The 12487-nt window shown below is 47.5% G+C and overlaps 1 protein-coding gene across 3 annotated transcripts in view; it reads right to left on the bottom strand.

Annotated features, from left to right (window-relative positions):
- LOC119402411 (mediator of RNA polymerase II transcription subunit 1.1) overlaps nucleotides 1–12487 on the bottom strand; it is a 107750-nt gene that overhangs the window by 24497 nt on the left and 70766 nt on the right. For all 3 annotated transcript variants that reach the window (XM_049418631.1, XM_037669552.2, XM_049418630.1), the window contains exon 3: nucleotides 923–1019. In XM_049418631.1, coding sequence (XP_049274588.1) covers nucleotides 923–1019 — 97 coding nt within the window. The remainder of the gene's footprint in view (nucleotides 1–922; nucleotides 1020–12487) is intronic.

Raw genomic sequence — 12487 nt, 5'->3', positions numbered from 1 at the left:
TTGTCTGATGGAAACAGGAAACAGACGTTATCATCTGTGGTGCCAATTAGTGTGTTCATGCAGTTTGCATAATTGGACGCATTCGGTTAGTCGACGCTGTACAAAAAACAAGAAAGACACAGATCACAGTCGCACACTGCAGGCGGAGCCCCTGTCCGACGCAGCCACGGGCGATAGCATCCCCCTCCATCGGACAAGGTCTGTGACGTCGCGTGCAGACCATGAAACTAGTCTAGGTGGCGTTACACTGCATCACAAATAAAGGTTGCCTTTCCTGCCATGGACGCTGAGCAAGCTGCACATTTGGAATGCCAGTGTGCGATTGCCCGTGAATGCGAGCATCGCTGAAGGAGAGGTGAATTATTGCTCCGCACTACCTACAGCTTTCACGTTGAGTGCAACTGCGCACATTATTTTTTTTTTTTGGATAGAGCAGAACTGTCACATATGACGTCATTGGGAGCAAGGCACGTCACTGTCGACCCAGGCTCTAGCAGTAGTGATGCTGGCAAAATAGCCAGAACTACGAAGCGGCACAGCATACGTTATTGCCCCCCTCCCCAGTAACATGGGCCAACTGCTTACACTAGCAAAATTTACACTTATGCAACGAGAGGCAGAACACTGCCTTTCAATCAAATTGCACGGCGGTGGTATGATGTCACATGCGACGTTTACACTCAGGTCAAGTGACTCCGAGCTGTTGAGGTGCAAAAAGGCTCTTGTGTTCTTGACTGGGTCTGTGCACTGCATTTCAAAGAAATTCCTGACAATGTAGTAATTCATTTGCAGAGGTATGTAACGTGTTAACATAGGCTAAATACCAGGGCAATTTGGAACATTCCATCATGCACACATTCACAGCTCTGGAAGGGGCACTGAAAACAATGGTGTTCCAAAGAAAAAAATAAAGGAAACATACGTGTTGTAGTAACTTCTGCAGGCACTGCCGCTGTCTGCATAGTTGAGCAGTCAGTGGCCATGAACATGGTGGTTGGATCTCCGACATGGAGGAGGACCTGCCGAAGAAGGTGCAATGTTGTTCGGCACGGGATGACAGTGAATGAGAAACAGCAAGTGCACATCTTTAGCAAAAGTTGCAGAGGAACAACAAGCACACTGTTACGAGACGAGAACACGAAAGCATTTCTTTTGGCTAGGCTGTTGTTACGAGGTGGTGCTGCAAAGTGGTGTTGAAGGCCAGCTGATACGGCAGACAAATGCGCACTCCCGCATTGTTGATGCTTTGCCATTAACCACACGTTGCACATGTCAGCGCACTTACATAGTTTGCCAACTATTCCTGTGCGCTTTCCCTTCTGAGTCTGGACCTTCCCTTGTGGTGCCGGGATTCCCCTCCCCTGCACCGCAGCAGCAGGTGGTTGCTGTGGCATATAAGAATGTGCGCCGAGTGCCGCTACAGCAATGCCAGCTGGGTATCAGTTTTGGTGGGAGAGGTCACGCGCTTTCCAAACATGGCTTGTGCGGAAAGCGCATGTCCAGAAATAAAGAAGGCCCAACCTTTTGGACGTGCGCTTGCACCAACCTAGCTAAGAAACATTTTAGAGTTAGAAAAGAAAAACTACAGTACTAATATTCCGAGCAAGCATGCCCTCCAATTTCACTGCCAATTTCAAATTTCCACGCCATTCAAGCTATCCCCCCCTTCTCACCAAGGAGACGAAGCAGGCTCTTTTTTCAACGAGACCATGGTAACGACGACCACCACAGATGGTTGCTTGGTTTTCTAAGCTGCATTGTGTGCGGTAAAAAGCAATAGGGAGAAGCTGGTGTGGGCACTGAAGGTTCCAAGAACAGAGAAATGAAAACCCGGGGTGTCTGTTATCGCTCGTTTCCTTTCAAGAGCTCTCTGTGGGGCAGGTGGTGTTGCACTGTTCGGTGTGTCAACTTGTCCTCCAGCAAAAACACTTCTGTGCCTCTTTTCATTGCAGTGGCATTATTCTATGATATCATTGTAGACGTTGCACGAAGCAGCTGCCAACTGCAGTTTCAACAGATCAAGTTTTTGGTTATTTAACATTATTGACGAGTCTCTAAGCAAATTGAATCACCTTAGCAGTTAACAGGACTGTCAATACTATTTGAAAACGTCGATATCTTAACCCTTTGAGAGTAGAATTTTTTAACCAAATGCGACCCCCCAGGGAAGATCTTTTTTTATTGATGATTTAAATTCTTCAGACGAATCTATTTCAGAAATAAAATTATCGTAATTTTTTTGGGTGACCATAAAGTTACAAAAAATTGTTTGTGTTGTTACATACACATGGTTTACAGTCAAATGCCGATTTTTCGGACGCCCGATTTTTCGGACGCCCGATTTTCCGGACATGCTCGAAAATTCGGACGCTTTCGCGGCACCGTCACCAGCCCCATAGACGTCCATGTATTAGAACGTCCGAAATTTCGGACGCTGAAACTTTTCCGTGTCCGATTTTTCGGACTTTCTGCCCAAATTGCAGGTCCGAAAGGCAGTATTTGAAGGCCCACCTCTGCCGCGTCTATCATCTCGTAGGTTCAAACCAGCGCTTTCGCGAGTCGATCTGTTTGCGACAGCAGCAGAGTCCAAAAGTCCGCTTTGCCGCAATGCCGAAGCGTTGTGGGGTGAAGCAGACCAAAAATTCAAAGGGGCCGCTATCACGGCGCCGTGCTGCGATGTCTTTACGGATAAGGAGCGGAAATGCACGGAGGCGTGATGGCGGCAGGTGGCAAACGCGCCAGTACGGCTTAATCGCTGACAACCCTTACGATAAGCATCTTCAGTTAACTGCTCGCTAGTGCATGTGGCCTAGCGCAGTTGCATGCGTACTGCACGCATTTAATCTAGGCGATAATCCAAACGCGCCGCGCCGCCATTCCTGCTGCCTCTTTGTGCGAGACCGCCAAGTGCGCCGCACAGACGCGTTGCCTTCACGGACGAAACCAGCTCGTCATTGCCGCGCCCGTGTGCGGTCAGGAACACAGTGCGCATCACGAACCCTTTCATGATAAATGCGTGCGTACGATATAGCAACAGTACAGTGACGGCGTCAGCTTAGTTGGCGATATGCTGCACACAACTAGAAACGATCGGCTTGACACGGCAGCAAATGCTCCGTACCGGCGGAGATTCGGCGATGTGTGTGCGCATCGTTTACATGCGCACACGCATCGGGGAAAGCCGGACGAGTCGTCCGCTCTTCCGCCACAGTCTTTGTGTTCCGCTTCATCGTTTCCAAACGCTCCATGCGAGAGAGCCGTAATCTATCCCGCGCTTTGCTGGTATCAGCGGCGCTCATCACGAGATGCGAACTTGCAAGTAGCGGTTGGCTCGTAGTTAAGCAGGGTTCGCGGCAGGCACCGAATGTATTTGCGAGAGCCTGGGTGCACACCAAAATGCCTGATAATTGTACTGGGAGGCATTAAAGCTATTTCGGACGTGGCTGTGGCGATTTGACCGCTTGAGCGGAATAAAAAAGCATGAATTCGTTTTTTCGGACTGCCCGATTTTTCGGACGACTTCGCGGTCCCTAGGGAGTCCGAAAAATTGGACGTTGACTGTATTCATGAGTATGTAACACCAAGATAAATTCTAAGAAAAGCTTACACGACCGTTAAAAAATGATGCGTTGCAATAAACACAGTTCAAAGAGGTCGTACAAAAATAACTGCACAAAGTGGCGTCAAATGAAAACGTGGAGGCACAAAAGTCACCTCTGATCCAGTCAACATCGTCTCGCCATGCACGCTTTTGAAATGTTGCTCGTTCATCAACACCCGAGTCTTAACTCGAAGGTAACTTCTTGTCTGACGGGCTGACATTTGATGAATCAGATTCTGATTCGGCAGTCAAGTGGCGATTCCTCTGAATCGCCGTTCAACTCACTTACAGCAGAGCAACCGGCACGCTCTTCCATTGCGCGAACAAACCACGCAGGTGAGCGCACTGAAGAAAACTTTATGGTTCTGCGTGCGTCTGGGAAGCAAAAACAAGTGAGAAACGAATAATAACTTTTCAGCTTATCATCAATGAGACGGAAGCGGTTTTTGTGAGTCTCAAATACAGGAAACACAACCACGCGGCATCGTTTGAGTAAGTCCGCACCTGCATGGAAATGGGTGTAATCGCTCCCCAGGGAGCAATAAATGAGAGAGTAACAAAGCGGTCACCCTTTGAGAGATTCCAATCCAGACAGCCATCAGTTTTATGGGCGCGAGAAGCGGGAACCACCCAAAGGAGGAAACCGAAACTAGCCGGCGCACGCCTGGCGCGAACAGATGCGCAAGATAGTTGACACATCGCTGTTGTAAAGCATAAAAAAAAAAAAATTCGGCAGATCCCACGCACTGTGGGAATCGATGTAATGCGAAGCAGCCAGCAAGGAGCTGCATACATCGCCTTGTTTATCTTTGAGCCAAATGAAATCATTCAAGCCATGGCATCTAGTCCACCATATATCGCATGTTTGCCATGCACGCATGCATGCACAATCTAGTGTACACCATGCCAATGAAACGCATATTCTGGTATATAAATGCATGACCTGTCGTTTATGTTCATCACGCACTCGTGCCATGCCATACCAATTTTGGCATATATCACGTTAACAAAACGGCCGGAAGTGCACCATGACAGTGGCATGTAAATCATACCGTACATGACATGCATAACATGATTCGCATGTTAAGACCTCTCATTTATGTTCGTCATACAGTCACATCGCGCAATACCAATTTTGGTGTATATCAAAGGAGCAAAATGGCCGCGAGTGCACCATGAGTAGAGCATGTAAATCATGCCATACATGACATGATTATTATGGTTTTTCATGTTACCACCTGTCACTAATGTTCATCACACAGTCACATCGCGCAATACCAGTTTTGGTGTATATCAAGCTATCGAAACGGCTGCGAATGCACCATGAGCGTGGCATGTAAGTCATGACATACACGGCATGCATGTCATAGTTTTCATGTTACCACCTGTTATTCATGTTCTTCATACAGTCACATCGCGCAATACCAATTTTGGTGCATATCAGTCTAGCGAAACGGCCACGAGTGCGCCATGAGCATGGCATGTAAATCATGACGTACATTTCATGCATGTCATGATCATCATGTTACCACCTTTCATTTACGTTCATCATACAGTGGCGTCGCGCAATACCAATTTTGGTGTATACCAAGCTAGCGAAACGGCCGGGGATGCATAATGAGCGCGGCATGTAATCATGACATACATAACCTGCATGTCATGATTTCCATGTTACCACCTCTCATTTACGTTCGTCATGCAGGCGCGTCGCGCAATACCAATTTTGGTGTGTCAAGCAAGCGAAACGGCACGAGTGCGTCATGAGCATGACATGTAAATCATGTCGTGCATGTCATAATTTTCATGTTACCACGTCTCGTTTACCGTCGTCGTACAGTCGCTTCGCGCAATAGCAATTTTGGTGTACATCGAGCTAACGAAGCGGCCGCGAATGCATCATGAGCGTGCCAATTAAATCATGACATACATGACATGCATGTCATGGTTTTCATCTTACCAACTGTCATTCATGTTCTTCATACAGTCACATCGCGCAATACCAATTTTGGTGTATATCAATCTACTGAAACTGCCGCTAGCGCCGCATGAGCGTGGCATGTAAATCAGGTCGTACATGACTTGCATGTCATGATTTTTATGATACCACGTCTCACTTACGTTCGTCATACAGTCGTGCCGCGTAACACCAATTTTGGTGTATATCACGCAAGCGAAACGGACGCGAATGCACCATGAGCGTGGCATGTAAATCATGACATATATGACATGCATGTCATGGTTTTCATCTTACCAACTGTCATTAATGTTCTTCATACAGTCACATCGCGCAATACCAAATTTGGTGTATATCAATCTACCGAAACTGCCGCTAGCGCATCATGAGCGTGGCATGCAAATCAGGTCGTACATGACTTGCATGTCATGATTTTCATGTTACCACGTGTCAGTTATGTTCGTCATATTGTCGTGTCACGTAACACCAATTTTGGTGTATATCACGCAAGCGAAACGGACGCGAATGCACCATGAGCGTGGCATGTAAATCATGACATACATGTCATGGATGTCATGGTTTTCGTGCTACCACCTGTTATTCATGTTCTTCATAAAGTCACATCGCACAATACCAATTTTGGTGTATATCAATCTAGCGAAACGGCCGCGAGTGCGCCATGAGCGTGGCATGTAAATCATGTCATACATGACATGCATATCATTATTTTCATGTTACCACGTGTCAGTTATGTTCGTCATACAGAAATGTCTCGTCACACCAGTTTTCGTATGTATCCCTCCATTTAAACGGCCGCGAGCGCCCCGAGACCATGTCATGTCAATCATGCTGCACATGACATGCGCGTCATGATTTGCATGTTAGGACCTGTCATTATGTTCGCCATGAACTCTTGTCACGCCGTACCAATTTTGGTATATATGAAATTAACGGAACGGCCGCGAGAGCCCAAAGGCCGTGGAATGTAAATCATGCTGATCATGACACGCGTGTCATGATTTTCATGATATGACCTGTCATTTATGTTCCTGATAAGGCCATGTTATGACACACCAATTTTGGTATACATCCGATTAACGGAACGGCCAGGGAGCCCAAAGGCCGTGGAATGTAAATCATGCTGTTCATGACATGCGTGTCATGATTTTCATGATATGACCTGTCATTTGTGTTCGTGATAAGGCCATGTTATGACACACCAATTTTGGTATACATCCGACTAACGGAACGGCCAGGAGAGAACAAAGTCGTAGGCGGCTAGATAGATAGATAGATAGATAGATACACTCAAAGTCGCAGAAGTTCGCTAAGAAATGCTTCGCATTTAAAACAAAACACGGATAGACACCGGCGCAAGAAAAAAAGTTCATGCATCCCCACAATGAGGCAGCACATGCCAAGCAAAAGAAATGATCGAAAAAGGCACGCTTTTTAAACATACAAGCGATGATGTACATGTACGTACGTGATTGACAGTTTTGAAGATGTTTGGAGAGGACATCCATGTATGTCATAGGCCATGAAAGGGTTAATACGGCCAGAAATACGCCAGAATTCCCCTTTAATGTGCACATATTGTAACGCATGCGCCAGAGGGAACCGAGAGAAGAGGAAGAGGACGACGACGTTGCTCCTGCGATCACCATGGTCTTTTGTGCCTCTGTGCTTACTCCTGTGCACGTAACAGTTTGGTGGAATTCATGCTTGTGGTGTGCTGTCGGAGGACACGGACCAGAGAAAACGAGGAAAACAACACAGGGTGATGCGCTAACTCACAACGTTGCGAGTGCATCACCCTGTGTTGTTCTCCTCGTTTCCTCTGGTCCGTGTCCTCCGGCAGCACATCACAAGCATGAAGACGTACCAACTAGCCCCTATTGCCGCCTTATTAGTTTGGTGGAAGGTACGGAGTACAACAAACCCAATGACAGAAGCACCACTACCCGGACTTCGCCGCAGCCGCCGATCGAGACGTCCCATGATCAGAGCACTGATGCTTCGAGGGCGACACCGATAGGTTTCTTGCCTTACTATCGAGTTTCGCCGAAATTTTGGTGGGACCTCTGGTGAAGACGTGGACGAGTGGCTGAAGAAATACAAGAGGGTGAGCAGAAGCAACGGCTGGGACTCAGCAGAGCAGCTCAGTCATGTTGTATTTTCACTAACACAGGTCTCATGTGGTATGAGAACCACAAAGACATGCTCACATCTTGGGATCGTTTTGTTGAGGAAGTACAGAAGTGCTTCGGTGATTCCAATGCGAAGAAGCGGGTGGAGCACACATTGGCTCAGAGGACACAGCTTCCAGGTGAGACGTGTACCGCATACATTGAAGAAATTTTGAAGCCGTACAACATAGTGGAAGCCAGGATGCCTGAAGAGGATAAGGATGGACATGTTCTGAAAGGGATGGCAGAAGACGTGTACAATTTGCTCATTCGAAAAGAGAGCTTGACCTCCGAGTCCGCATGATGCAACATTGTCGCACATTCAAAACACTAAAGATGCAATGGATAGCGCCAAAATTTGGCTGTCTCTCTAACGTCACGACGGTGGCTAGTGTTGACACAATGATGCCCAATCACCTGGCGTCGACAATGCGGCAGATTGTGAGAGAAGAATTGCTTCGATGTCAGCAAATCTCTCACGGGCCAACAACTTCTAGGAAGGCTATGAAAGAGACAAAGAATGCGCACGAGCACTGGCTACCCTGGCTCCATGGCAACTATCAGTTAATTCGGCACACGGCTCTGGCACACACAGGCACACGGCTCTGGGTTCTCATATTGGTCACCCTTGAATGACGAACGAAGTTTGCGCTCACCTCATTTTCCTCAGCGAATGTCGGCTGGCTACGGTGCCCGTGAAGAGCGATACTACCATCCTACACCTTCTCAGAGGGCTGGTTATTCTGAGCAGCCGGGCGTGTCTTGACCTCCTCCGGTGTGCTACACCTGTGGTGTTCCGGGTCACATCTCACGTTTTTGCAACTACCGCCCTTCGTACCAGCGAGAGCCCTTGCCCATGAATACGCAGCCTTTCGACCGCATGTTCTCTATGCCACGGCCTCCATGCGCACCTGCTGCTTTACGCTACTCGTAGCCAACCTCTGATCGAAGCTTGACTCGCCGCCAGCTCCACGTGCTCCACGATCCCCATCACCGTGGCGTCGCACGCAATCACCGCCGCCGGAAAACTAGCAGCTGCGGCCAATGGGGCTGAGGTCGCAGCATACCAGGCACTATCGACAGACATACCTCCGTCATTGTTTATGCTCTAGAACAAAGTTCACGTACTTATTGATGGCGTCCCTACCATGGCACTTGCGGATACAGGCACGACTATTTGTGTGATGAGTGTTAATTTCAAGAACCTTCTCGGGTCTAAGGTGATGTTTTGTTTGAGTCATGTTGTGACATTCCGCGGTGTGAGTGGTGATGCGTTGTGTCCTGTGGCAGTTTGTACTGTGGATGTGTCTTTGTGCGGCAATGTGTTTCCCACAGAATTTGCTGTTATTACGCGATCCACACATGACGTTATTTCAGGAATTGATTTTTTGCGGGAGTGTGGGGCAACCGTTGACTGCAGAAGTGGGCAGCTTTCCGTGCACGGTAGTTTTCCATTGACGCTCTTGGAGAATTCAGCCCGTGATGATTGCACTTTTTTTTTTGTCTCCAAGGACATGGTCGTTCCTGCATTCTCTGCCATGTGTGTTCCAGCTACTTGTTCTAGTAACAACCTCGCCAAGTTCGACGCCACACTCGAACCAATTCATTGGGCCTATGTGAAAAAGAACATTTTAGTTCCCCATTGCGTAGTCTCTGTAGTTAACGGTCGCACAGGTGTGTGGGCAATCAACGGTTCAATGGAGCCTGCTATGTCGCCTGGTGGCATGAAACTTCCTGCATTCAAACCCGAATCATCTACGACGCTGATTGCTCTTGTTGATGCTGCAGGCGAGAACAGACATGTAGCTTCTCAATGTTCAGAGGATTTACAACTGCTACAAATGATCAGCAAGTCACTTAGCCAAAGTGAATGTCACACCCTCCTCAACGTTCTCTCCAAGCATTCTAAAGTGTTCGACTTCTCAAAAAGCAGCCAAATGCCTTCAATTCCAGCATCTCGAACACGTCACCGAATCAACACCACATCGGCGCATCCCACACGGCATAAACCTTACAGAGTGACACCATCAGAGTGCAAGATTATCAACGAGCAAGTGCAAGAGATGCTAACGAAAGAAAGAAAGGAGACAGGTTTTAAGGGCTCGTTTTTCTTTGTTAAACACAATATTAATGAGAACTAACACACAATAATGCCAAGGAAAGTATAGGAGATGTTATTTGTAGTGATTAGGATATAAATGTGAAGAAAGTAAAGTGGACGAAAAGACAACCTGCCGCCGGCAGGGACTGAACCTGCGACAATTCGAATAACGCGTCTGATGCTCTACCACTAGCTACGGCAGCGGTCATAATCCCATCCGCTTTATGGGATATATATGTGCATTTAAACCTAAGAGTGTTAGTCAGTGCCGATCGCAGTCATGGCGGCGAGTGAGGAACACTCTTTTGTGTCTAACAAAGAAAAACAAGCCCTAAAAAGTAGGGGTGTGCGAATATTCGAAATTTCGAATATTTTTCTAATAGTGTTTGCTATTAGATTCAATTCGCACTGGAATTTTACTATTCGAACTTCCCAAAAACAAATACAGGGGTCATTCCATGCCAACTGTCCCAACCTTGGCGCTCGACCACCTGCGATTTGCTTGAAAAAAATTAAGGACTATCTATCTGAAGAGAGAAGTCTTCCACCAAGATACTTTTTGTGAAAAAAATTTTTCAGTAGCGTAATGCTCATGTGAAGTTTTTTGAGAAGCTCGTAAGTATGACACGGAAAACAATTTATTTAAAATTTCGTTCTTTCGGAATTAGGCCGGGACAAATTTTTTTCTGCAGGACAATGATAGACTTTACACTTAAAAAATGTTTTGTCAATTTTGGTGCTACCGCGATTTTTTTATATGGGCTTGATTATGAGAAATATGGTCTATGTTGGGACTTTTTTTCTGGAAACATTACATTTAGTGAAAAGGAAAATTTTGCGTTAGAAGATGGTCATGAAGTTGCACAATGCGCGAAAAATAGTTTTAGCCGCATATAGAGCGAAATAGTGCGTACAGCCGGCGGCAAACTATCAAAAAAGTTAGTTTTGGCCAATGTTCAGTCGTAAATTGAACATTGAGGTGGTCCTAGTAAAAATGCTCCAAATAGCGCATTTATTAGCAACGTGCCCTCCCCACAAAATGATAAAGTTTTATCAAGTTACTTTTTGTTTTAAGCAAGAAAAAAATTTTTGAAGTTGACTCCCACTTGTGTCTGCCCTTGTACACATTTTGTCCTTGCAGGAAAGCGTCCGAACAGTAACTACGACTTGCACGGGTCTGAGCCTTCCTGCGCTGATGGGCGTACATCTAGGCAACATAGCCGCTTTCTTTTTCTGCGCATTTTTATTGAGAAGTGCTAACAACCCTTCTGGTGTCACGTTAAGCCTTCCCGCTCTGTGAAGCGGTGCCCGCTGTGCTTCATCCGCTGCGTGCATATAGTGGCTAGAGGGGGAGGTGTCAGCATCGGCCAGGCTGCGCCGTGAAAGCCGGTGCGGCACATTTTCATGACGCCGACAGGTGGTGTGCTCGTCGTCTCCGAGATGCCTAGAGCGAGGTCTGTCGAAGTGGTCTCGTGGATTCTCTCCGGCAAAGCGCGTGTTATGTGACTTGCGGCTTTTGTTTGTGCGTATTGGTGCCTGATGGCAAAAGGCGTTCCCGTAGCCACCGGCGCTTCGCGGGAAACGTGAATTTCCTAGTCAGAAAACGCGTGTATGGCACGCTGTCTACTAAAGCGAGCAACGCATGTTGCGTTTTTCGCGACCGAGAAACGTACGTATGTCGTGGTTTTTGTGAGCGAGAAAAGCATGTCACGTTTCTCGCGAATGATAAACGTATGCCGCATTGTTCGCGAGCGAGAAACGCATGTCGCGTTTTCTCGCGAGCGAAAAATACAATTGTGCGGCGAACGCCAGTGTTGCTGCCGATCTCGTCAGCACACAAAACGCTTTCTGTCGTGAAGTTGTGTCGTCCCGTCGATAGATTATCCGTTGCCGTCACCGGACCAGCGGACGCGTGCCTTAGTTACTTTATGTGGTCGACCGAGGCTCGCAAGAAAGCTGAAAAGCATCCGCTACAACGCGCCGACAGCTCACCTGCGAGGTTGTTGTTTGCATGTGCTGACGCTACGTGATGGCAAAGCAACAGAGACAGCAGAGACAGTGTTTCGCATATGGATCCACTACGGGATATGTCTGAGACAGGAAAGAAGATAGAAATTAAGGTCTCTCTCATCGCAGTTATCCCGCCGATGATGAACGTCACCAGGGATGGGAACGTTCCATTCCACGAGCTGATAAGCCGCTGGCCAAGAACAGCGCTGTCTGTGAACTTCACTTCCACGAGGGGTTTATATTTCGCAGCTACACACACGTGATCAACGGTGAAACAGTGGAAATTCCCCGTGGTCGCCCTTCCCTAACACCAGATTTGGTTCCAGCTTTGTTCCCCAATGTCGCTGCGTACTTTTATAAGAAGCTGCCAGCGAAACGGGGGGCTATACCCCCGCAAACGACCACCCACTGCATAAGCCGAGGTGCAGTGTTTTCCAATCGTTACACTCCACACAAAGCTTCAGCAGCACGAAGCAATTACCAAAGCTCTTGTTGGGCCAGCTTCATTGATATGTTTGCCTAATCTCGAAAATTATTTGGTTGTATGGTTAGCGTGCGCCGTAAGAAGTCGTGGACGGAAAACGCGCCTCGCGTCCGTGCCAAACACCTCCGCGAACCTAAGCCAGCGCGTG

Source organism: Rhipicephalus sanguineus, chromosome 8, assembly GCF_013339695.2.
Source record: "Rhipicephalus sanguineus isolate Rsan-2018 chromosome 8, BIME_Rsan_1.4, whole genome shotgun sequence".
Classification (NCBI taxonomy): domain Eukaryota; kingdom Metazoa; phylum Arthropoda; class Arachnida; order Ixodida; family Ixodidae; genus Rhipicephalus; species Rhipicephalus sanguineus.
The sequence above is the reverse complement of the archived record's forward strand: the minus strand, read 5'-3'. Positions and strand labels throughout refer to the sequence as shown.